Genomic DNA, 24,297 nt, shown 5'->3' on the forward strand with positions numbered 1-24,297 from the left:
TCACAAAGACATGATGCACATATCATCACATGAAAATGTCACTGTCACTGTCCAGGAGAGAGATGGAAAAAAAGCTGACTAATATTACCCTTATGTGTGATACAAGATAACTCAAGGACTTGAATATTTGCACTATCATTGCTGTAATGCTGCATGAGTATTAAGCGAACCAAAGGCATCCTAAGTATTCAAGTGTTGAGGAGGTTTTTTACTCCCTTTACAGAAATATATTGCAATTCTCCTCAGTTATCACGAGGTGGCCTTAAAGTCTCTTGGTTTTTGAAGTGGAGGATGGTTTAGACACGAGGAAGTGATGTATCCCTATGCTGCAATCATTCCAGGAAACAGTTAGGTTATAGTTCCCTGCAAGGTTTATTTTTCTGCCTTTGTCTTGTGTACTGAGCTGTAGCAAGTATAGAAAATATTAAACGTTAAGACTGCAGGTTTCCATTTAAATTGTATCATTGAACTATCCTCTTTTTTTTTTTTTTTTTTAAAGAATTTAGATTGTAAAGAATTCATGATGATGAATCATTTTTTCCCTCTTTTATTTGTCTCTGTTCTGTGTATGAACAGCTTCACAGGAGTGCAGGGAAAGAAATGGAAAGGTGAAGGTACTACTCAAAACCTGGAAAGTATTGTCATTGGAAGATGCTATGATTATATTAGAATTGTGAACCCTTCTGTTGGGTAAGTTTTGCTTGTTTCTGGATTAGTTTTTTATGTTCTGTACAAAATGGTTGTTAATCAGAAGCTGATGTTATGCTTCTAGCCATGAAAGTGATCCTTTTGAAGCCAACTTGCTTGTAGCTCTCTGGAGACAACAAAATAACTTTGATGGATGTTATATTTTAAGGAAAGTAATGTAATTTAGGCAAGATTTTTAATCCTTCCATTCTTTATTTCCCTTTTTTTGCCCCTCCCACCCCTTACTTTCTGTAAGAGGAACAACACAGAAATGACAGGGATGGTGTTTTGGGAGTGCCAAATCTGACAACACTCCTGGGAAGAGCAGCTTTGCCTTGCATGCCTGTTATGTCAGGTCATGTAAGAAGGGGAACACCTCACTTCATAGCTATCCTGTGGTACTGAAAGAACTGGTTTAGCTCATCTACCTGAAAAATGAACTAGTAATCATTTGCTCAAATTGGATTATCTATGAGCTTTCATTGGCTGTGCTAATTGCACAGAACTGGAGGTAAATCACATACTTTGCTAAAATGAGACTTTTCTGTCCTCCAGTGTAAAAGGGCTTCAGGAAAAAGGAAGAAAATTAGAACAGTCTCCTGGAGTTGTGCCCTTTATTCTGCCACTAAAAAGTTGTCCTAACAGTGTGAAGTGGTACTTGCAGAGGGGTCCTGGCTGGATTCCTGTAGCATTGAATTGCTATCTTAAAACAGGGTTAGTTGATATTGCAAATACCACCTCATTTCCCCAACATCCCATTTTCAGTTCTTATTGCAAAAGAGGAAGATAAAGGACTTAAAACAATTTTTTTTCTTTTAAAAAAGGCAAAATTATGTATTTCTGCAGAATAACACTTACCAGAAGTGTTTTCTTTCAAGTTTCTTATTAAAAAAAAAAGATCATCCTAATGCAAATAACACAGTTCATGAATTTCAGTGGAACAGTTCAAGCTTGGAAAATTTATAAACGTGTCACAATGAAAGGTGGAAATAAATTTTAAGTGTAGATTTCTACATTTCTACAAAATAATATAGAATATAAAATAAGTGAACTTAGTTAACAGTTGTGTAGGTAATCTGGTCTTACAGTAGGCTCTAGATAGGTAGAGCTCCTGCAGGACTTAACAGATGCCACTTCATTTATATCTGAAGCATGACATGAATAATAATACAGAATATGCAAAATGAGCAACATAAAGGATATTTACTTTAGTAAAAATTAGATAGTAGAAATTGAAACCATAATGTTAACTGGTTTGGACTTAGAGACATAAATGCAATATTCTGGAAAACAATTCTGTATGTCTTGTGTTTATGATAGTTTTGTGATCTAATGAATTCTGATTACATTTTCACAAATTGATTTTAAAATTGAGAAGTTTGATCATGTTCATCAAAGTACTCTTGCTCAAGATAGCACAAAGCCAGGCAGGACGTTAGGACTACTTTCCTGAATTTAGACCAAAAATGACATTATTGAAAGAAGAGCTACACAACTGATTTCATATAATCAGTTGTGGGGAATTTTGTCTTTCCTTTAGGTCTATAAGCAAATAATGTAATCCAGACAAAATGGAAATTTCATATTGCTCAGGTGCAAAAGAGATATTTTAATTATTTTAGCCTTCTCCATTCATTGTCTGTTTCTTAGTTGCCCCCTGGCTAGTTTTTATAGAGATGTGACCACCTGGATAGGTTTTGCTTCTGAATTTATGAGCAAATTTTCTAAAAATACTTGGAAGCTAGCAAACCACATCTTTACTCTGCAACATAGTTAAAACATAAAGATATTTATAGGAACACAAGAAAAACTTTCCCACGTGTTAAAACAGAATATGAAAAAATGCCAGTCAAAAGAGACATTTTACAAAATGCTGTGGTCATGTAGAAGTGAGGAATCTGAATTAAGATCATATTTGTCATTTCCTAACAGGAGTACACTAAATAACACAAATGTTCCTGTAGTGCTTTTTCTCTGTATTTGTTTATTTGTTTATCATGGAAGCTTTGAAAACATTTTTTAAACCAAATAGTGTGAAATTAATCTGACTTATTAGTGTCTACTAAGATTAGAAGGAATTTTCCTGTACTGCAGTCCTACCCCACCCTGTAGTTTCAAAAAGTGGTTTTGCCAGCTAAAAAGTTTTGAGTATCAGAGCAGAATAATCCCTTTGATTTACAAGCTGTTGAAACCTGGATGAGAAGTCATGAAAAAAAAAAAAAAAAAAGGTGATATATGAATTAACCAGAAAATTACTGATGGATTCAACTGTCAAGAAAGATGTTAACAGTTCAGTTGATTATAACTCACAAGTACTAACATAAGTGCTTAAAGTAGAAAGCTCTTTAGCAAAATGAGACTTAAGTACATACAATTGTCAGAAGCCAAATTATAACAGCTTGAAATCAGAAATAGGGTCAAAATCCTTTTAAGTAAATCTGTTAAAACCTTGAAACTACTGATCAAGGATCATATTGCATCACCTGAAAATTTGCGGGTCAAGATCCATATCTGCTTAAAGTATATAGGGAATTTTTATGTAGTTGTTGGAAGCATGACCAGAGCTGTCTGTAAGAAAATCTGTGGTCTGTTTCCTGCGTAGCTCATCACAAGGGCCCCTTTAAAGTGTCTGTGACATTCAGTGGCACAAGGCAGCTCCCTAAAGAACCTGTACCAGCAGAAGCCGTGCTGTCTATGGATGATACTGAATAAGCAAAACACTGAAATGGCAAAATTTGGTTTACTTTTCAGGACTGCTATTGTTCAAGGTAGAGCTTTGCAGTGAGAGTTATTCATGTTATGAAGGCTGTGTGCACATAATTACTCCGTTGTGCAGAGTGTTCCTGGCATAGACATTGTCACAGCATTATGTAGGGAAGGTACTGTGAAAAAGTGGTGAAAGTAGAAATTCTCTTCTTAATTACTCTAGACAGGCTCAGAGCTGTGACAGGTGAGATCCTGAAAGTCCAAAGAGATAGGACACTTCCATCTGTAGATAGCCTGTCTTGTCCCATGGAGGTTATCATCCCCAAGACAGAGCTGGCAGAAGGGAAATGTTGGAGTGAACAGCCTAGCATCTTATTTCAGCACTGGAAGTGTTGAATGCTAACAATATTCTTGTGGTTGTAGCTACTCCATAGTGACATTTTGTGTCCCACACAGTCCCTGCTCACTGTACTCATTCCAGCAAGATAAAACTGCACAGTCCTAGGGCCTAGAAGCAGAAGGCATCTCTTTGTCACAGTCATTATTCTACCATCAAAACTTTTTAGCAACTCATCCTGCATTTGAATCTGACATTTTAAGAGTAGTATTGCATTCCAACAGTGTTGGATATTTAGCTATTATTTATTTGAAATGGCTTTTTGAATCTGAAAATTTTCAAAGAAGGCTTTTTCTTCCATATTTCTACACTGCTGAATGGCAAACTCACTGTGTATACCATACCTACTAAGATTTTTGTTGAATCATAATGTTTTTCTAATTCCACGCTGTAAATGCTAATATTTTCCTTGCTACTTCTTCCTTATCTGATGCAGTTATGACTCAGAAGACAAGATCTCTATGCTCTTTCTGAGCTACAAGATTTTAACCACCCTGACTTCAGTTTTCTGCCTTAACCTTATAGGGATTTTAATGGGGTATTTGAAGGAGTTGAAATCTTTTTTGCTTGGCTTTGAAAAAACAATTTTGCTATTTGTTTATTTCAATGATTACAGTGAGAAGAATTGTTCACAGATATGGGAAGCATTTAAAAATGCATTTATTAACAAGGATCCTTGCAGCATTCTACCTGAGGATTATGAATTATTTATCAACCTCACATTTCACACAATTCCACCTAACAAGGTAATAATTTTTTATGTTAGTTGCCCTGTGACATACAGCAGATTTTACGTGGCAAGGTTCAAAATTGACGAGTCATTCTGTAGCTGACTTGTGAGTCACTCTTTTTGACTGGTTAGTAGTTTATAAACTAGACTCTGTAGTTTATAAACTAGACTCAGACTTGATAGCATGTTTCAATGTGTTTGGCTCCATTTATTTTATGCAGTAACTTCATGGCAATGTCTCTCTTTTCATACTACAGAGACCCTCCATTTTTTGTGCTGTGCTGGGAGCTCTGCCATAGTCCCTGAACTTCAACTTCTACTTTTCCTTAAGTTAGGTGCTCTGGCTGCAAAGCTGTGCCAGCTATCACCCTTTGCTTTTACTCCTCATAGTTGTCTCTTCACAGTGACATGTTAAACATTGACACACTGAACAAGCAAAAGCAGAAATGAGAGAGGACGTTGCTCTATGCCAGAAAACGGTGAGGGTTTGATGTACAGGCAATTGCAAAGAACCATGAACATGCAAAAGACGTGTTGTGCTTTAATGTGGCTTTTGCTCTAGCACAATTATTCCTCATTTCTAAGTTATACAAGCTAAACCAACAAATACTACTGTCAATACTGCTTAATTCATGAGGAGTTCCACAAACACAGAAATAACATCTAGCTGTATGATTTTTTTTCACACCGTAAGCCAACATAGCAACGTGAGAGAATTCTGGTAACATATATCTGGTTTATAAATAACTTCCTTTTTTCTCCTTCCCTTAAATCTGTCTGTTGGGGCAGGCAAAGCTAGACCTAACTATATTTAAAATAGGACTATATCACTTCTCATCAAACTAATACTGTTCCTCAAGTCACTTGTGATCAGAATTCATACCTCTGGAAAATAAAAAACTTTGTTTCTTTAAAGAGATAGCTAACATTTCTAGTTATTAGCTTGATTTTGAAAGAAATACCGAAACATGTTTTAAACTGTTTTCAATGCACCATAATCTCATTGTGTCCCCACTCAAGTGTTGGTACGTTGCTTCTCTATGTTTTTTTTCCTAGTCTCTTTTCTGGGAAAATAATCAGCTTCTAGTCAATAGCTTTGCTGACAGAGGACGTCGCTACATGTCTCTGGGTGATACTCTGTTTGGCTTCGTTGGAGATTTTCTGAACTGGTGTGGGCAGGCAGACAGCCCTGGTAAGACAATGAGTGCTATGTTAAATATTTATCTGTAAAACCATAATGGAAACCAGCTGCTGTGTTGTGGAGAAACTAAATTTGCTCTTATCCCATGAAAAATCAGGGAGAGCTTCACTGTCTCAGTCGCTCTTGTATTGTGTGAATATTTAACACTGCAGTCAGGGGAGCACAAAGTGAAATCTAAATGGTTCTGCAGTGGGGATAAACCTCTTTCTCAGTCATCTGAGTTTGGAGCTCCCTGCATCCCAGGAACAGAGTTAGAACAATTTCAGCCAAATTACTGAATCCTCAGAATGTCATAGTTTGTGTAAACTATAAAGGATGGAAAAATACTGAAAAAAATACAACAGCTTTCAGTGCTATATCAAATGATCTTGTGGGTTCAGTGAGTAATACACAAATATGTTTAGTTGCTTTCTAAAGTCACTATAAGGGTTTTTATAGTCATTATCATCTCTCTAATAGCACGTATCACATGCCTTCCTACAGGACTGGACTATGAATCCTGCCCTACCACGACAGAATGTGAAAACAATGCAGTGGAATCTTTCTGGAGGATGCTCTCAATCATTGTAAATATTGTATTAGTGCTGACTTCATACATCTGCGAGTGTGTCCAGGGTGGTTCAGGAAAGCACTGCTACTTCAAAATAGATTTAAACCTGTAGCTCTGCTGGATTATTTCCCCTGATACAAAACACTGGTTTAGACTGGCTGCAGTGTTTTAGCAGGAAGAACCTAACATTCAGCTTAGCTAGATAATGTGTTAAAATTCAGTTAGCTTTCTTAATATAAAGCCTATACTAAACACAGTAAGCACACTGTCTACTGATTATAGGTCCTAAGTGACATTTGGCAGCCTTGCTGAAAACCCTTTACTCGCAGATCAAACTCAACAGGGAATGCCAAAATGCTTTCTTCTTATGCATTATAAATGTTAGAAAATAGCTTGAGAAGAGCCATTGAATTAAACCATGGCCTGTTTGGTTCCTTTCCTTTTTACTGCAGTGACCCGCTAGGGTGCTAGTCTAGTGTTCTTTTTGCAGTTCTGATATTATTCATAATATTCTTTCCTTGGTCACTGTTTGCAATAAAATACCATGTTATATGACAAATCTGTGAGATCTGAAAAGCATTGTTATTTATTGCAGTATGCAAAGCACAGCTCTGGGGTCATACATGTCTTGCTGAATGGTTCTGCAGCTGGAGGAGCTTATCCACAGCCAGGGTAAGAGAACTGACTGATTTCTATGTAGACTCTGATGACAACAAAAAAGTCAACCAATTATTTGGGTCTTCTGTTGCACAAAGCATGGGAAGTGTAGCTGAAAGGACCTGTTGCATCAAAGTCTGCTGAGTTGTGGGGACAGCTGTTAATTGTCTCTAGCTGAAGGAATAATATGTGGTGGATGGAAACAATCGTTTCAACTCATGCATTTTATAAACTGCTGTGGCAAGCACTGTGAATGCTCTGAAAGCCATCTTGAGTCAGCCAATATATTGCGGCAAAATGTGTATGTCTTCAAAAATATGAGTGTTAACATAATTGCTCTTCAGGGGCATGGCCAAGTAGAGGATATTGTTACAAGGCATGTAGCTTTTGTCAGGGCTACCAGCAGACTTGTTAAGTTCTAAAGAGAAAGTATTTCTTCATGACAAAGAGTAGAAATAGTTTGAAATCTGTTATGGTTTCAGAAAGCAAAAAAAAAAAAAAAAAAAAGTTTGTTGAGGAGAATAATAGCAAAGACAAGCTTCCTCTTCTCCTTAGTTCCTTTTATATTAAGGACAGGTGTATTTTTCCTGATTCAGAGGTGTACCACCATACAGAAGCTCATCTAAGCTTACATTCAACATTTATTGTAAAAGTACACCCTTTTGCATTTTTATTATGTGTCTGTAGTGACTGCTTACCTGTGGTGAAAAATGCATCCTTCATTACCTCAGCAACTGTCCTGTCCAAGGCAGATCAAAAATTACATCTTTTAAAAACCCATAGAAGACATCCTCCTCTGTATTCACTGAGGACTAAAAATGACCATTGAAAAGGCAACTTTATCTCTGGATAGGAAAGAAACAAGAACCATCTTTTCCAAAACACCTCCTAAATGCTTACTTTTGTCCCCCAAAACATCCATCTCTGTACACAGCTTTCAGCTAATCGCTAAGACTTATACAAGTCCCCTTGGGTTGGTTAAGTGGTCAGCTGGGATCAAATCTTCTGCAGATGGTAATACCTGGCTGCAGGCCAATACCCAGAATCTATTATAGATTCCTTATTTTAGAAATAGATTCCTTATTTCTGTTAATTTACAGATTCCTTATTTCAAGAACATCTCTCACACACATAAATTCCACCAGTTCCCTGGGTTGCCAGTCTGGTGGTATTTTAACCAGTGAAATCACCACTGGAAATCAGCCTGCCAAGGAGAAAACAAAGCCAGTTACTCCATCTGCTTTCTTTGCTGTGTATCTTCTGGTCCATTTGTGACCGAATTTGGTTAAGAGCTCATGTTTGAAAAAAGCTGGAAGTTGAATAATTAATAGCAGAAGACAATCTGAAGGATCTGTCCATCTTCCTAAGCATCTCTCTGATCTCTTTTCAAGTATTTCAAAGTCTCTTTCAAAGTCTATTCAGTTTTAAAGTTTGTACACTTAAACCATAATTAAGTCACCTGATATCATTTCAGTTAATATTTATTTCTCATTTCATGGCAAAATAATTTCACTCATTCACACATATGAATTTAGTTGGCAGATTTCTTTAATAATAGTAGCCAGTTCAAAAGTTGGTTTCACTGAAGTCAGTTGTACATTGTTTGTCCATGGTTTCTGACACCTCTGGTTAAAGATTTCTTCAAATTTGGGAGCAAGCTTCTTTTCTTTCTGGCAATAACATACGCATGACTGAGTAAATGGGTTGGAATCTTTATTTTTTGTTATATTTTCACTATGTGTTGGACAGCCTTGAACACCTTGGACAGAAAGGCAAATCTGCTGTTGTTGCTACTGGTCAGCCACTGCCATACCAAACTTGACCAGTGAAAGCAACTCTTGGTATCTGTCCTCCTGTTCAACTTCTCCACAAATTTAAAATAATTTGCTGACTTCATGAACCAACAGACACTGACAAGCAACACATGTCCTGTGTTTCCATGGCAGAGCCCCCTTAGTTTGCCTGAAGGCACCAGGAGGACAGACCCACATTGTCACTGCTGGTCCCATCCCTTCTTCTGTGGAGGTCTCAGGACATTAAAAAGGGCTAAGAGACACTGTAGTGCTGATATACACATTTAAGACACATGATAGGCAAATAGCAAATTAGAGAAGAGACCTAGGCCCAGACTTGGACCAGGCATTCAGTGAGGACACAGCCCATAGAAGCTTTCTGAGGGAAAAAACCCAAAAAAATTGGAAATCATTATGCTACATCTTGCTGAAAGGGATAGGTATCTGTGGCTTTGAAATGCCAGCATCTCACAAAAAAAATCAATCCAGAGACATTAAAATCAATATTTGGATTTCGTATCTTCTTAGATTAGATATTATAAGAATGAACCAAATGCTTTTTTGTTTTGGTTTTGCATTTTAAAAGTTCATTCGGTTTACTTTTAGGTGAATTCATTAATGCAGAGGAGGAAAAAGCTATTTAATTTTCATGTTCTTTAAAATTCAAATTTTTTTTTCTTGAATCAGTTTTTTTGCAGATTATGAAATACCTAATCTCCAGAAAGACAAAATCTCACAAATTGTCATTTGGGTTGTGGATGATATTGAAGGACCAGATATGTAAGTTATGTCTTAAAAAAAACCCCACAGTTTCTCCCTTTTGGACCTGTCTTTAAAATTTCACCTCATCTTTCTGTTTGATTATATTTGCATACTACTTAAAGCAAAATATTTTAGATGCTTTTGTGAACACAGAAGATATAACCTGCCATTCCCAGAGAGTATAGAAATACCAGAATTAGAGAAAATATAAATAAATTCTAATATTAGATCTAGAGCCAACTCTTGGTTAGATGTGTGTGTGGTTCTCAGACCCTGAATGAAGATAGAACATGAACAGGTTTACTAAGAGTCAATCTGAATTTCAGATTAAGTGCTGATGAGTGATATTTCTTTCACCTTGTCATATGCGTTCTTTTCATTTCCACCTATCTTAATTGATTGAAAATTTGTAGAAGCAGGCAAATACCAAATACCAGGCTCCACTTCTTCTCTCAATAATTAATCCAGCAATAAAATGTAGGCTTTAAAAGTGTCTAATTTTTCTGGTAATTTAATTAAAGCAAACAAAGAAATAAATAGTAAACAAATATAACAAAACTGATCCATCCAAACAGAATAGTCTGTTGTGTATTTTACCACAATGCAGTTGAGTCTGCATTGCATAGTTCAGATTAGCATTTCTCAGCCTTTCTCTTTAAATCAAAGAATCATACCCTCTGCGAGGGAAAAAACATGCAACTCATCTTTGCAAAAGTTGCCCTTTTTACAAAGAAAAGCTAAGACAAGCACTGAATGTTAATTTATGTTTCAGTAAATGGATGCATGGGAGTAGTTGTATATTTTTATTAATGTTTTTCTACAGTTACTTTATTGATCTCCATATGATTTCTTTAGTCATGGGTGTTTTCTGACCAGCAGATAACTAGCACTGGACTTAATAATTCATGTTTGTGCAAGTTTAGAGGTCTCAGTAGGTTCTGTAAACTTTCTTACACTAATTGGAGTACAAATTAAAAAATCAGTGCTAGAAACAGGAGCTGTGTTTACAATTGTTTCTGGGTTTTTTCTCTCTGTGTTTTTCTATATTCAACATTCAAGAGAGTGAACAAACTTCTAACAAGAAGTATAATTCTCATTTATTATAATGAACTTATTCTGTACAGACCGATAACCTCAACTTTATCACTATCTAAATAGTTGCCAAAGAATATTACAAACACTTACTATTTTACAAAATTATTTAGGTCTTTTTCTGTCTAGTCAAATATTAAATGTGGGATTGTTGGTGAATAGAATCTGAAAATGCTACACTGGCTGAAACTAATCTTTCAGACTGTAAACTAAGGATAAATTGTGAAACAACAGTAATGTAAGCAAATGAAGCATAAATAGCAATGAACACCATTCTTCCAAAGGTGTTATGGAATGCAGAAGAGGCAAAGTAATGGGGATTTACTTTACTAATTCCATCAAGTTCAGTGAAAAGAAATTATATAACAAAAGATTTGCAATAATATTGAAATCTTTCCTCACAGAGATTCCTGTGGAGCTCATAGTGTAAAGACATTAGAGACCAGGCTGACAGCTCTTGGTTATGATGTCACTTGCACTGACAATGACAAGTAAGTGAAAACCTTTTATTAATATGCTGTATTTGCAGAAATACCTTATCCATTTTGATTCTTACTGTTCAATTCTGAAGTTCCATTAATGTTGTGTTTTCAGGAGGGACTGGTATGTTGGAGGGATGATGTCACATTTTTCAGACTTGGCATTTTTTGGTTGTGAATTGAGCAAAACACTATGTCTTATTGTATGATTGAGTGGAGCATTGCACTTACTGTCAGACACAGAAGATGGCCTCATGTATTTGGATTTAAAATCTAAACAACAGTTAGATACTGTTAAAAACACTATTGAATGTGTGAAGAAATACCAGTTACTCACAATAGGTTTCACAGCTCTAGTCATTCCCATTGATTGCAAGATAAATTAAATGATGGGAAGATTTAAACACGATAGTACTGTGAATTTATTTCATTTTTCATGGGTTTTTTTCAGTTGTCTGCCTGAGAGGTGCTAAATAAAATGGTGTTTTCACAGGTCTGTAATGTTTTTACTCTGCCTGGATAATCCTGATCATTCTAAGTGTGCCATTGCATCGTAAGTAAAAGAAGTTCAACTTATCCTCAGTGCCATTACAACTGAATAAATTATGCAGAAGTCAACAGTTCAACAAATTCCACCCATATGCAATACACAGTGGTCCTGAATTTGTTAGTTACTGTGGATGGAGCTAGTAGTTTCTGTTCACAAATTATGCACAGTTGTCTGGGAGCACCTGCTGTTCAAAATTAGGTGTTAATGGGTTCTCAATGATCACACAGTAACACTGCATATCACTCATGATGTGAAGTTTTTACGTATCACTCTTCTGATATAAAATCTATTAAAATTTTGAAGTTGCTTACATTAATATGATTTCTTGAATAATCAAAGTATAGATCAAATTGCAACAGATCTAAAGAACATTTCTTCAGCTACTGGAATTTTCAGTTCTAAATTTTGAGGAAGTTTCCTTTTAATCTTCCATTTTGTGTGAAACTTAATCTCTATATTTTAATGTATTTGTCTTGGGTCAGTGAGTTATCTACAAAGAATGCAGATTACATCCAAGACATAACTTCTTAATTAGCAAGCATTGCTCCCAAACTCCCAACTTATCTATATTTATGTATATTATATAAGGAGCATTTATTTATTATGTATTTCAGTGAATTTACAGTAAGTATTACTATCGTCAATTCTATGTTTCTTATAGTTACATTCTTTTTATGGATAATCCATGCTTTATTTCTTACTGTCCTTTCTTCCCTATTTAAGCACATGCAAATTTTTGTTTGTTAATACCTGTGTGATATTGTGATGAATACTTCTGCTATGAAAGTCCTGATTTGCTGTCCCTGATTATTGCAGCAGTGAGATGCAATTCCAGCTTTTCTGCCTCTGGGAGGGGCTGTAGTGCTTCATGCAGTACAGAAAAGGAGGTGGATATCACCTTCTGTAACTTATGTCCAGTTTTTGGTAAACACTTACAGAGAAAGTGAGCATTTCCTGTTCTTGCTGGTCACTGAAAACTTTTACTCATCTTGCAATGCAACATGTATTCTCAAATGCAAATTATATCCCAGCACCAGCACACAAATGTCATGAAAATCCACTTGCACAGTGGATTAAAATAAGGTTTCCTTGTTCTGCCACTGAATGGTAAGGCTTTTGTTCACATGTCAAATGAAAATACAGTTATCCCCTACAAATTAAGAGCTGTGAACATAGTGACAATATTAACAAACTGGAAGAAAAAGCCCTTCACAGGACTTTGAAAAATACAATATTGTATTGAGCTCTTAACAGAAGATTTTTCTCCTCTCTCAGGTTTTAAATAATTTTCTTCAAAGTTTTTTGATGTGGGTATATTACTCAGCTGAGAAAACCTGGATGAGAAGGTTTTTGGAAACCACTAACGTGTTTTTCCTTTCAGCTGAGGGATGACATGCAGTTCTGCAGTGTTGCCACATGGCGTTTGCAGTGTGTAAGCAGGGGAGCAGCGGCCCCTTCCTTTCCATCCATGTCGGTACTCAGAGTAACATAGTCCCTGGTGTATTTGAAATCAGTCTCTCTCCTGGGGTAACTCCTGAGCAACTCAGCTGTTCTCATCCTCCTTATGAAAATTTTCCTTGCTTGTTTCCTTCATGGGCACTGTATTCCATCCTGTATGCATGGCACTGTTATAAGTCTGATTCATTTCATATCTATCCCAAATCACAATAGAACTTCCCTGAATGCAAAACTATCATTTTACATTGATAGTTGCAAAACTATCACAATGCATTGCCTCTCCCTGAAAATTAACTTAAATAATTCAAGCCAATGAATACTTACATTCTTCCCAAAATCACTTAATTCTCTGCAGTATCACCTCCATTGATACTAGCTGCCTTTTCAGAAAGAGCCTTAAGCAGATGCATATAGATGATTTGATGATTATCTTCTTGAGTACGTTTTCTGTGTGGATGGACCCTGTTCTGGGATGGTCCATTAACTGACGTGGGGGCAGTTTGGTCAGTAGGGGTGTCACTAACTGGAGTGGGTCTCTGTTAGGAAAAGTTTCCTTTGCAGAGTAGGTGGTCTCAGTGTTCATACTTCCATGGTAAACAGTGGAACGGGCATGCAGGGTCTCATGCATCCCCTTTCACGAGGGCTGTTTGCTATTACAAGGCTGATAGCTGCTCTCTCAGCCTCCAGAGAATTATGTCCTGAGCCCAAAAACATCAGAGTTGGACAAGTGACTCTTTATGTCACCACAATTCCTGTTACATTGGCATAGCAAAGGAGGGAGCTGGGTCAGGGTAGCAGAAGGATGGCCTAGAAGGTGCTGTAATGTACTTGGGCCTTCTTGCATGGTGGTGGTGCCCCTTAACTCCTCTCCAGACTTGAACTATGTCCCTGCTGAGTCAAATTTGGACTTCAGCTTGTTAAGGTGACACCCTGATGTTAATAAAAAACTTGTGAGTAAAAAAATACCCACTAGATGGCAGAGATGGCCTACAAATGTAAGCAGGAAGGCAGCCAGATGCAAGCTGGTAGTGTTGGTATGTATTACTTGCATTATTGCAATGTCAGGGAGACCTAGAAGTAGATGTGGATACTATTACACCAAGTGCTGTAAAAACACGGTCCTCCTCCTCCTCTGCTGTCTAGAAGAGCATTATAAAATCACAAGCATAAGACCAGAGACAGCAAATGGATGTGGAGGGACAAGAAGGCTCTTATGTAAAGGTAGAAAGGAGAGTTCCCAGAGTTTTGCAAAGATATTCTGTTTATAGAATCATGACAGCCAAAGGGAATCTGTTGGCAGACTCATATAAAGAAAGGCCACAAACTTCACCCTTGGCAAAAAATCTCTGATATTTGGAAGAATCCTAACTCAGCTCTGTGCTGTGAACATCCTGTTTGTTTTCTCTTCCTCAGATCTGCACCAGCAGCACAAAGAGGACCTATATCTTCAGACAGAGGAGGCAGCTGGAACAAGCTCATGTTTGTTTCTTTTGCAGGCTTTTTGTTCAGATTTGCTTTAGTGTACTAAGTTAATCAACTGAATCCATATCCTCTGTTTGCCTTAGCTGGTTATAAATTTGGCTTCAGCTAATTTCTAACAGCAGTTTCTCCCTACTTTTGGGACTGGCAAACCTACATATTAAAACCTTGCATACTAGATACTGGCTATCCCACTACTGCTAGGGAGCCTCACACTTCATTTTCTTGTCTGTTTCTAGAAGAGGTTCATTGCTATTTCCTCTTATCTTTACTCTCCAGACTTAAACTGAGAATACTACTTCCTGTTCACATATTTCAGAAAGAAAAATGATACTATGCTTGTCATACATCACCCACAGAGATTACTTGTTTGTAAAACCATCTGACCTTGAAAACTAAATGACTGATTATCATGTTTTGGGAGGGCAAAACATAAATTCAAGTGGGAGAGATCTTAGATTGCTCACTTGATACAAGATGCAATAGGTAAGACGGTGGAAAAGTAAACTCATTTTCATAAGTGGTCCAGTACTTGAGTCAAACTTAAAAACTAGGGTACAGCAAGATTCTGGCTGCATACTTGCATGCAGTATTTTACCACATAATACCAATTGCTTCATCATCCGAAAAAATGTTCCTCAGCTGGCTGTTTCCTGGCCACTGGATAGCAAAGAGTCAGAAATACCAGGTCTAGAAAGTTCCACAGTTTTTCCACCGTGATGTGATTTATGGTAGATCAAATTCAGATAAGAACCTGCCAAGTCAGACATTGGCCTGCTTGCAGTGAACACAGATAGCAGGGTTCAGAACACACTGAGGAGAGAGGAGATGCCAACCTGAAGGTATGTTGGGTTACTTGTGTGAATTCCAGTGCTCTAACTAGATGCTCCTCTAAATCACCAAGATATCCAGCTACCAGGATGACATATAATCTTCAGAAAAAAATAGTCATTCTACTAGAGAATAACTTTTTGTAGATATTTTTTGCACATTTTGCGTTTGCTTCTGTATTACTTATTTGTGTTTGTATTGACTGGTTGCCAGGAAACTTGGAGAGGATGTGCCTCTTATCTCCATGAATCTGATTTAAGGGTCCAAAGTAGATTTACATCCTTTCAATCTGTGATGCAACTGTATTGTGTTGTATGTTTGAAAGATTAAATATTTAAAATACGTTGAGGTTGCTTATTTGTCTTGCTTCCCTGCCTGTAATAATCTTTAATTTGGTTTTAATGCTAATCTCTTTACATTGTCCACATACTTGAGTTTGCCTAGGTCACAGGTTGGTTCAGGCTCCAGCTTGAAGGATTTTTGTGTCTGTTTCAGACACAAAAAAGCACTGAAAGTACAAAAGTACTGAAATCAGAAGTTACAGACCTTTGAAAATCTGGGCTTTATTATGCCTCATAATTGTTTCCTATCTGTGCCATACCTTTAGTCCTTTGATTAGTTCCTTGAACATCCTCTTCATTTTTTATTGTGTGGTTTTTTTTCTTCATATATTACTTTTACAGCAGCCGCCAGAGTAGTAAGAAAGGTATCTCTAACACAGTCACATCTCAGATAGCTAAAGCCAAGTTATTTTGTTCAATCTTGTGTTTGCCCACAGCAGATCATACCATTACACATTTTGGGCCACAGGCTGTAGAGATAGTGTGTGTGAGGCCCCCAGGTGTCCAAGCCATCATCAGGGTTGGTGTGTCCTACCTACAGGCCTGTGTGTGAGATCCAGAGAACAGCTTAATACCATTAACCCACCATGTGCCTCTTAGACAATTTCCAAGCCAAGCATCCCAGCTGGCCAACTTTTGCTTTCCAAAATATGAAAGCTTTCCAGCCTCCGCATGTAATTGACTCCAGCAGCACAGTCAGTGCTGGCAGTTACACATGGTACCAAACACACTGTAGAAAGTGCTAAATAATTCTGTTTAAAAAAAAATAAAATTAAAATACTAAGTAGGATAGCTACAATTTAAACAACAATGCACAACTTTATGTCAAAAACTTATTTCATTATTTCTAATGTTCCTTCCTTTTTTTCCATTACTTCAACTCAGTAGCAAAGACAGCAATTTCTTTTCTAATACCTGTTCAATAAAGTGTCTCAAACTTGCTTAAAAAAACTTGGGAAAAACTGTAAAGATTTTTAGCTAACCAACTAATATAGCTAGTGGAAAAAAAGGCAACAAAGCAAAGTTCTAGATGCATAGGTTTCCCAGGATTTTTAGAGCCAGCAAATTTCAAGCTGAGTGTGAATCATTTGTTCTGAGTTTAACATAATGGTTTTAATCTGTGCAAAAGAACAGTGGGACTGGCGTCTCGGAAGCTGAGGGGCAGAAGTGTCAGCAAAGCAAGAAACAATCAGGTCATTTGTTACTCCCAGTGGGAGGGAGAGACATGGACATGTCTTTTTTTATTTCTACATCCATAAGGATGTGAATAGTACTATTTACAGATATATGTTGCACTTAAGTGGTGACAATCAGGCAAGTGAGCCTGTGCTATGTCTTGAACGCTCAGGAAATGCTCTGATTAGCAATGTCTCATGTAAGAGCTGTGCCAAATGTGGAGAAATAATACTGTCCAAATGGCATCTGCTCTTTTCTTTAAACTCATTCCAGCCTGGGGAAGTTCACAAATATTCAAATGAAACATTCAAAAATGTTTCAACCATTCATATTTGTACTAGCAGTACTACAAAAACAACTGTCTCCAGATGTGAATTTGAGGGAGAAAATGTTTCATATGAAAACAATATGTATATCACTTAACTTTGAGTCCTGCTGAATGCCAAAATCCTGTGTAAATCTATTAATATTCAACTACTTATGGCAAATGAAAACATAATGTACAAGAGCATTACAAGGTGTTCTGCATTTCTGCAGACAGACCAGCGGAAGCTACTGAGACTTGGCAGTATTTCCTGCCGTGCCCATTTTGTGGACCACTTAAGAACTCAGTTATCTCACATTCTTCATTCCTATATAGGGGTTAATATAATCTCCCCTCCTATTAACCTGTTTTTTTTTCTTTTTGCTACATTCATTTTAATCATTGTATCTGACAGAAGCTGAGCTCTAATTCAGGGTAGTTCCTTTTTCCAGTGTTTATGTGCATGCAAACATATGCATCTGCTCACACCTGTTCTGTCTATTTTTAAATGCAAACTCTTGAGTGCTCTGGAGTAAAAAGTTGTGAGAATAAAGCGAGGACAACTTGATCATCTCTCTGCCCTTTTTATACTGCCGGTGTTTATTTTTGTCATATTAGTCTTGATGTGATATGCAGCTGACATGACTATGTTTTCAATCAACAATCTTAAACGTAGTGAAATGTGATCTGAAACCTCAAGAATTTGAATAATACTTTTTGTCCCATGAAAGCTAACTCTTTTGATAGTGTTCTTCTCAACTGAATTACCTAGAAATAGTTCTGATGTATTTTGCTTAAACAATAGTGTGAAGTGGAAGAAGAGTCCTTTCAGCAGAGCCAACAAGTTTGATTTAAAATAGCTCAGTATGGGGAGGCACAGTATCTTAATTTAGCCAAATGTCAGGGTGGCTCAAACACTTCACAAGATTTTTTTTTTTTTTTTTTTATTTTCAGGTTTTTCCTAATTCCAGCTTCTACCCAGTCTAAATTTACACACAATTTTATGTAAGAGGCAAAGAATATAATCTGTCAAATTTTGTTTATAATCTGCAGGCATCTGATTTCCCAACTTCCTGAAAATTATGAAGGCAAGCTCAGGGATCCTCGTTTCCTTATGGCAGCAGTGCAGTTCCAGTGCAGGCTGGCAGAGAGGCTGGTGCAGGAAATTGGAGCCTGGGAGTGTGGCACGTATGTCCCCTCACACCATGCCAGCATGGCCGTGCTCCCTGGCAGCCCCCCTCCTCCTACCTTCTCCCTTTCTCTGCAGCCACAGCCAGGGTGAACCTTATCTCCCTTCAGATGAGTTACTTCATATTTTTAGCAAAATATGTGAGCAGAAAATGATGCTGTTGGAAATTCTGTAAGAGGAAAATGAAGGTGGAAATTAGAGTACGCATTTCCTTCCAGCAGCAGGCAGTGCTGTGAAGTGAGTGATCTCTCACTTGTGACCATCTGACTAGGAGTACCTGTGGGCTGTGGAAGCAGTAAGTGTGGTAAATTCTGTAAGTGCAGACAGAGATGATCCTCCAGAATTCCTCTAGTATGTCTGGAGTATCTTATGCCCTTTGTTACAATACTTAACAAAGAAATATTTCTAACCCAGTAACTGCGTTTTCTGGGCACCTCTCAGTGATTAGACTTGATATGCTCTGGCATCAGGCATGACTGCTTTTATAAATAATTAACAAATAATCTAAGTACTGTAAGCAGAAACCGGAATTATAAATCAAGACTGTGGTGAATTCTGGATTACCAAACTGCAGGAAGTTTTTTTGTTTTTTCCCCATTTGCAGCAGGTAAAATCAAGAGTGCCAAAGAAATGATGGACACTCTATCTGCTGCACTGTGTCAAGGTGCATATGTGGAAAAGCTCCTAGGTCACTTTGTGCCATTTTGAAGTGCAGCAAGCAAAGAAACAAGTGAGTAGAAATAAGTATCCCATGGAAATTTCAACCTTCTGATACTAAATTCCAACTGTAGGACATGCTGGCCTGTGTTGAGCTTCATTTTTACTTATCCCTTTGCCTTGATGAAAGATACCAGAAAATCCAAAGCTGGTATTTCCACAACTCAGAATTTATGCTCTGGGCTTTCACTCAGAACTTTCTGTCACCACTGCACATTAGCTTGAGTTTATATGATATATATCACTTGAAAAGTAATTAAGGACAGTAAGCATAACCAATAGTCTTGTAAAATGCAGTGTCAAATCCCAGACAAATATTTCTACACATGTATATAAAAGCATATTTCACATGGTTGTCAGCTAGAGAGGATATTTGTCAAGTTTCTTGGGGTTTTTTGACCTTTGAGCCATCACATTAAATCTTTCCAAGTGGGATGCCTACCCTCTATAGTTCTTTCAGAGTAATTGTGCTATTTACGCATTCTTGGAGTTGGAGAGCCTAATTCTGTATCAACTTTGTTTCCTTGGCTGCCTCAGTGGGCTGGAAGCCTTATGGGTATTTCTCTTCAGAATGTGTGAGCAGCATAACAATTAGTACTGGCTAGAAAACAAGAACTCAGTTTCATGAAAGTTGATGGGATTACTGCATGTGCTTTTCCTCTGCACTAAATAAAACCTTGAAAAATGCTTTGCACAAGAAAAGTACAACAGCTTCATCAGAAATCATGGTAAGATCCCTCACTGATAGAATGTAGCTTTAGTACAACTCTCACTTACTTGCAAACTCGACTGTTTAATTTTTTTGTTAATTAAATATGTCTTGAGTAAATATACTTTCTTCATATCCCAATTCAGGTAGAATGAATGAGTCATTAAACATGGGCCTCCCACGCTGTAGAGCAATGCTTTAAACAGTACACTTTGGAATGTGTTTTTCTAGTTTGCCTAGGACATCATTTTCTGACATGTCTCAATAGAGAGGCATAACAAAAAATGGTGAAGGTGATACAAAAGAATGAAGCAGCCTGTTTCCCCAAACTGTTCTGGAGCCACTTCATCTCCCTCCCCACCAGAGCAGGCATGTTTGTATGTAGATGTCTTGGCATGTTGCCTTGTTCCTTGACAAGATCAGTGTGCAAACCCCAGCTATGACTTTGCTTTGTTACAAACCCACTACCTCGGCTAAATAAAAAAGAAATTGGGAATTGCAAAATACAGAAGCAGCACTGGTGGCAGCAGGAAATTCTTCAGGAACAGCAAAGCTCAGGATGCACCTGTAGAAGAACCAGGCTCTCCAAGAGAAGAGGAAGGAGCAGATGGGACGACACTGAAGAGAGCCAGCAGGGGAAACATGCACAGAAATGAGAGGAAGGCACTTGGTCCAAAGAGGGAGAATATTTTGGACCCTTTGGGATCTTTGTTTACAATAAACAAGAAAAGAAATCAGGGATTGGTGTCTGTTACCCTGTCACAGAGAAGAGCACCGCCAGTGCTGTCAGGGCTCCAGCTGGCGACAAGCGAGCTCACAGAGCCAACACACAGGGAGGCCGGGGCTGCTCAGACAGACCAGGGAAAGGAACCAGGCTGTGCATGTCTGCATGCAGAATGATCAAGGAATAGCTGTTTCCAAACAACCCTGCCCTGGACATGAGCTTTAAATGCACATCCAGTCATATTGTATTAATTTGTAAGGCAGTCAAAGCTGGATAAAAGTCAAATAGGAGCTGAAGGACAGATGTCACCACTTCTGAGACTGCTCAGGGTATGTCTCTGTTCTTGTCAGTGCATCTCACCAGTTGCTTGATTCTGATGAAATAATATGACTGTTCGTAAATCACATCCTAGAAAAAAAAACAATTTAAAATCTGTCATTCCGGTGCCATTTCAGCAGAACATAACACCAGTGGAAAAATCAGGCAATTAATTCAGGAATCCCAAGCTCTGTTATTGGCCTTGAAAAGCTCTTATCTCTTATGCTGTCTCCATACCCTAGTGTGAAACAATGTCATATAAAAAATTTGAGGTAGTTTTCTATGGGATATCTGGTAGGAGTTTCCCGATTGGGAAGATTTTTAGAGAAATTAACAGGTATATATTTATATAAAATTTAAAAAGCTTTTAAAAACATCCCTGAGCCATTAATTAAACAAGAACTTCACAGGAAGACAGACAAACAGGAATAACCATCCACACAAAGATAAACGTAACTTACCAAGCAATCAGAAAGGTTTTGTAAGTTAATTTACTGATCAGGAAAATTTAGCACTTACTGATAGAAGATTTCTCCTCAGTGCTGTAATACAGTGTTTGAAGAGGGGAAAAGATAATTTGCTTCCTTTCTTCTTCCAGTTATGATCTCCCATGTGAAAGTAAGGACATTTGGAAGGACACAAATAAGCTGAGATGAAGATTGTAATCTAGGACTCCAGTACTCAGTGTCCACAACTTCTACTTTACCAAACCCCAAATGGAAATAATTTTTGGGGAAAAAAACTCTAATTAATCCTGACACAGCCATGCTGCAACTCTTTACCCCAACTTCCCTTAATCTCATTGATTTCTTAAAAAAATATTGATCTAAAAGGAAGAATTTCTTAAAAATCTTTACAAAATCATATGGTAGGTGTCAGAATCTTGTAAAAGTCTGAACAGCACAGCTCTCCATGAGACACTTCTGTATGCTATAGCAACAAATCTTCCAAAAGAATATCAGAAAGATATCCAGAAAGGATAATTTCTTCTACTATCTGTAGAACATTGTCAAGAAGATGAAACTATACTCTATTCTAGGGATGCACCGTGAAAAGAAAAAGGACAATGGTCAAACAGTGAAGCAAGGGAAATTCTGATTAAACGTTTAAAAAATCACTATGAGAATGGGTTCCCAAATAAATTCTTGACTCATCATCCATAGACGTAGAAGAAAAACTGAAGAACTGAAGAACATCCTGAGTAATCAAATCCAACTTGTACTTACCCATGATTTGAGCAATTACTGGGGCCAAATAACCTGCAGACATCCCTACATCATTCAGTGATATTTCAAGTTTTCCAAGAATGGCAATGTCTAAATGTCTACCTTCTGGCAGGGCCTGTCACACATTATTGTCCTCTTTTTTATTTCATGACACTAATGCCTAACTGGAAAGACAGCTTTATTTTTATAACATCCTTAGCCATCCATAGAATTTTAGCAGTCATAATGGATGCATTTATTTTAAAACTTGATGCCTAACGTGTTTTATCAGAGCACTTAAAGTTCTAATTTAGGCAGCACGTATTCCACAGCATGTTGGGTTCACAGTCAACCTTAAGCTACCTGGAGGTTTCTCTTATGTGTAATTGAGTTCAGCTATTTTCTTCAAGGAAATATTAGCTAGTTTTCCATCTGTCTCCAATTCCCTAAATCCCAGTATCTTTGGGGACCTGTCTGATAAAGTTCATTCTTTAGTTCCACTAGTTGGTCATTTGAAAGCATTCTCCAAATCATTATCACAAAACGATAGCTTCAGAGAATCATAGGCTGAGGCACCTCTCAAAAACAAGAGTAACTTGTCCTTATGACCCTCAGATGTATCTCATCTGGGACTTGTATTCAACAAGCATGCTTAAGTGGTCCATAACTCAATCTTTAGTGTGGGGAGTCATTTTCTGCCCAAAACTCCTGTGTGAGTGTTGTAGGCACACAGACCCTAACAGACACGAGAACAGACCTTGCCAGTGAAGAGAATGTTAAGTTTTTGAGTCACCTCTGCTTTATCAGTGTTCTTTGAGGCTGGGTAACCTATCCTGTTCAGCAGTAGCTCCATCTTTTTTCTTTTTTTCTGTTTGTTCAGCTTTATGTGTGTCTGTGGAAGGCATCCCTGGTGCCCTTCCACACCTCACCAATTTTAACTTTGATTTAGGTTTGGCTTTCTTAATTTTTCCCCTCCTTGTCTGTCACACACACAGGGCCAGCTAGGACTGCCCTGGTCCCATAGGTGCAGACTTTAGAGACATCCAGGTGTTGCTATATCCAGAATGGGCCCTTAGAGACACATTCACCCCCTTGCTCCCAAGTCATGTCACCTGCTCACCAGCTCACACAGTCACTCCCACACCCACACTCACTGCAGCCACCAGCACCAGGGACACAGACTCACTGCTGTACAAACACCCCCTACACACCTGGACACACTGACTGGAAAACCATCACCATGGGGAGAGCTGGGAAGGAGCTGGAGAAGTCAGACTGGCCCAATCAGGCACAGAGCACAGCCAAGAAAACTGACCAGCCAACTATTGATATGCAGTTGCGTTTTTAAATCCCTTACCTGTCTATTTTACCACTCTTGTTCCTCACAATCTACCTAAATCCCTCTTGTCCCACCTTTGCTTCCTCTCCGAAACATCTAAGACTTCTGTGATCATGAACTGCTTTTCTCCTGCATTGCACAATATATCCCAGGAAGAATATTACTTGGTTTCCCCACCCTGCCATTGTCTCTCCAAGCTCCCTTGTGGGCATGCAAATAAGCTTTGCCACATAATTTAACAGTCTGGGAAATGCTTCTATATTCCCCCCAGATAGTCCAATCCTGCTTCTGCTTTCCCCTTATTCTTTCTTCCAACATTTGAGCTTGGTCAGGAATTCCTGATTTGGCCAAGCTGGACTCCTGCCACAGCTTTGACTTCCTGCCCTTTGGAATAGGCTACTCTCGTGCTTTGATATTGTCCTTGAATCAATTTGTTCTCTTGGCCTCCTTTGATGTTCAGTGGCTCCTGAACATTGCATCCAGGGTCACACCCACCAGGTCTCTGGAGAAACCACAGTCATTCAGCCACAAATGTTTCTGTCACACCAAACTTAGTGCATTTACAGTTCTGTATCTGTTCTTCTTCACAAAGCCGTTTTTCAACATTCTCAAAGCAGTAATTTTCACCAGTAGTCTGATCTGATCATAAAATTTCCCATTCCTGCAATTGACACCTAGAAATGGGTCCCTGACTGCATGAGTTTTGAGAAAACTACTACTAGATCCATTCATCCCCCATAAAACACAGGGGAGCACCACTTCTCTACTGTGCCAGGTCACTGCTGGTGCCCAGCACCATAGCACTGGACTGATCTGCCCTGAGAGGTTGGATTTGCACATACAAACTTGCAGAAGTGGGGCAGAGGCAGAGAGCTGCAGAAGATGGCAAAAAAGCTGTGAGCA

General features: G+C 38.0%; 1 protein-coding gene across 3 annotated transcripts; it reads left to right on the forward strand.

Moving 5' to 3' along the window:
- Positions 1-353: 353 nt before the first annotated feature.
- Positions 354-15,714, forward strand: BST1 (bone marrow stromal cell antigen 1). Of its 3 annotated transcripts, none has more exons than XM_083861897.1 (9): positions 354-690; positions 4,407-4,536; positions 5,577-5,712; positions 6,205-6,287; positions 6,867-6,943; positions 9,409-9,501; positions 10,980-11,066; positions 11,548-11,607; positions 14,476-15,714. In XM_083861897.1, exons 1-9 carry the CDS (start codon positions 521-523, stop codon positions 14,588-14,590), a joined length of 951 nt encoding a protein of 316 aa, XP_083718023.1. In that variant the 5' UTR covers positions 354-520; the 3' UTR covers positions 14,591-15,714. The 3 variants fall into 3 exon arrangements, with proteins under 3 accessions (XP_083718023.1, XP_083718025.1, XP_083718024.1); XM_083861899.1 differs by having other exon boundaries at positions 12,986-14,593; XM_083861898.1 differs by lacking the exon at positions 11,548-11,607.
- Positions 15,715-24,297: the final 8,583 nt, after the last annotated feature.

Source organism: Zosterops lateralis (genome assembly GCF_965231275.1).
Source record: "Zosterops lateralis genome assembly, chromosome: 5".
NCBI classification, from domain to species: Eukaryota; Metazoa; Chordata; class Aves; order Passeriformes; family Zosteropidae; genus Zosterops; species Zosterops lateralis.

Excerpts from the sequence above, each read along its gene's own strand:
- BST1 (XM_083861897.1), top strand. The coding sequence starts at position 521 with ATGATGATGAATCATTTTTTCCCTCTTTTATTTGTCTCTGTTCTGTGT. Across the intron at positions 9,502-10,979 it reads GATATTGAAGGACCAGATAT|AGATTCCTGTGGAGCTCATA; the intron begins GTAAGTTATGTC and ends CTTTCCTCACAG. Across the intron at positions 11,608-14,475 it reads TCTAAGTGTGCCATTGCATC|ATCTGCACCAGCAGCACAAA; the intron begins GTAAGTAAAAGA and ends TCTCTTCCTCAG.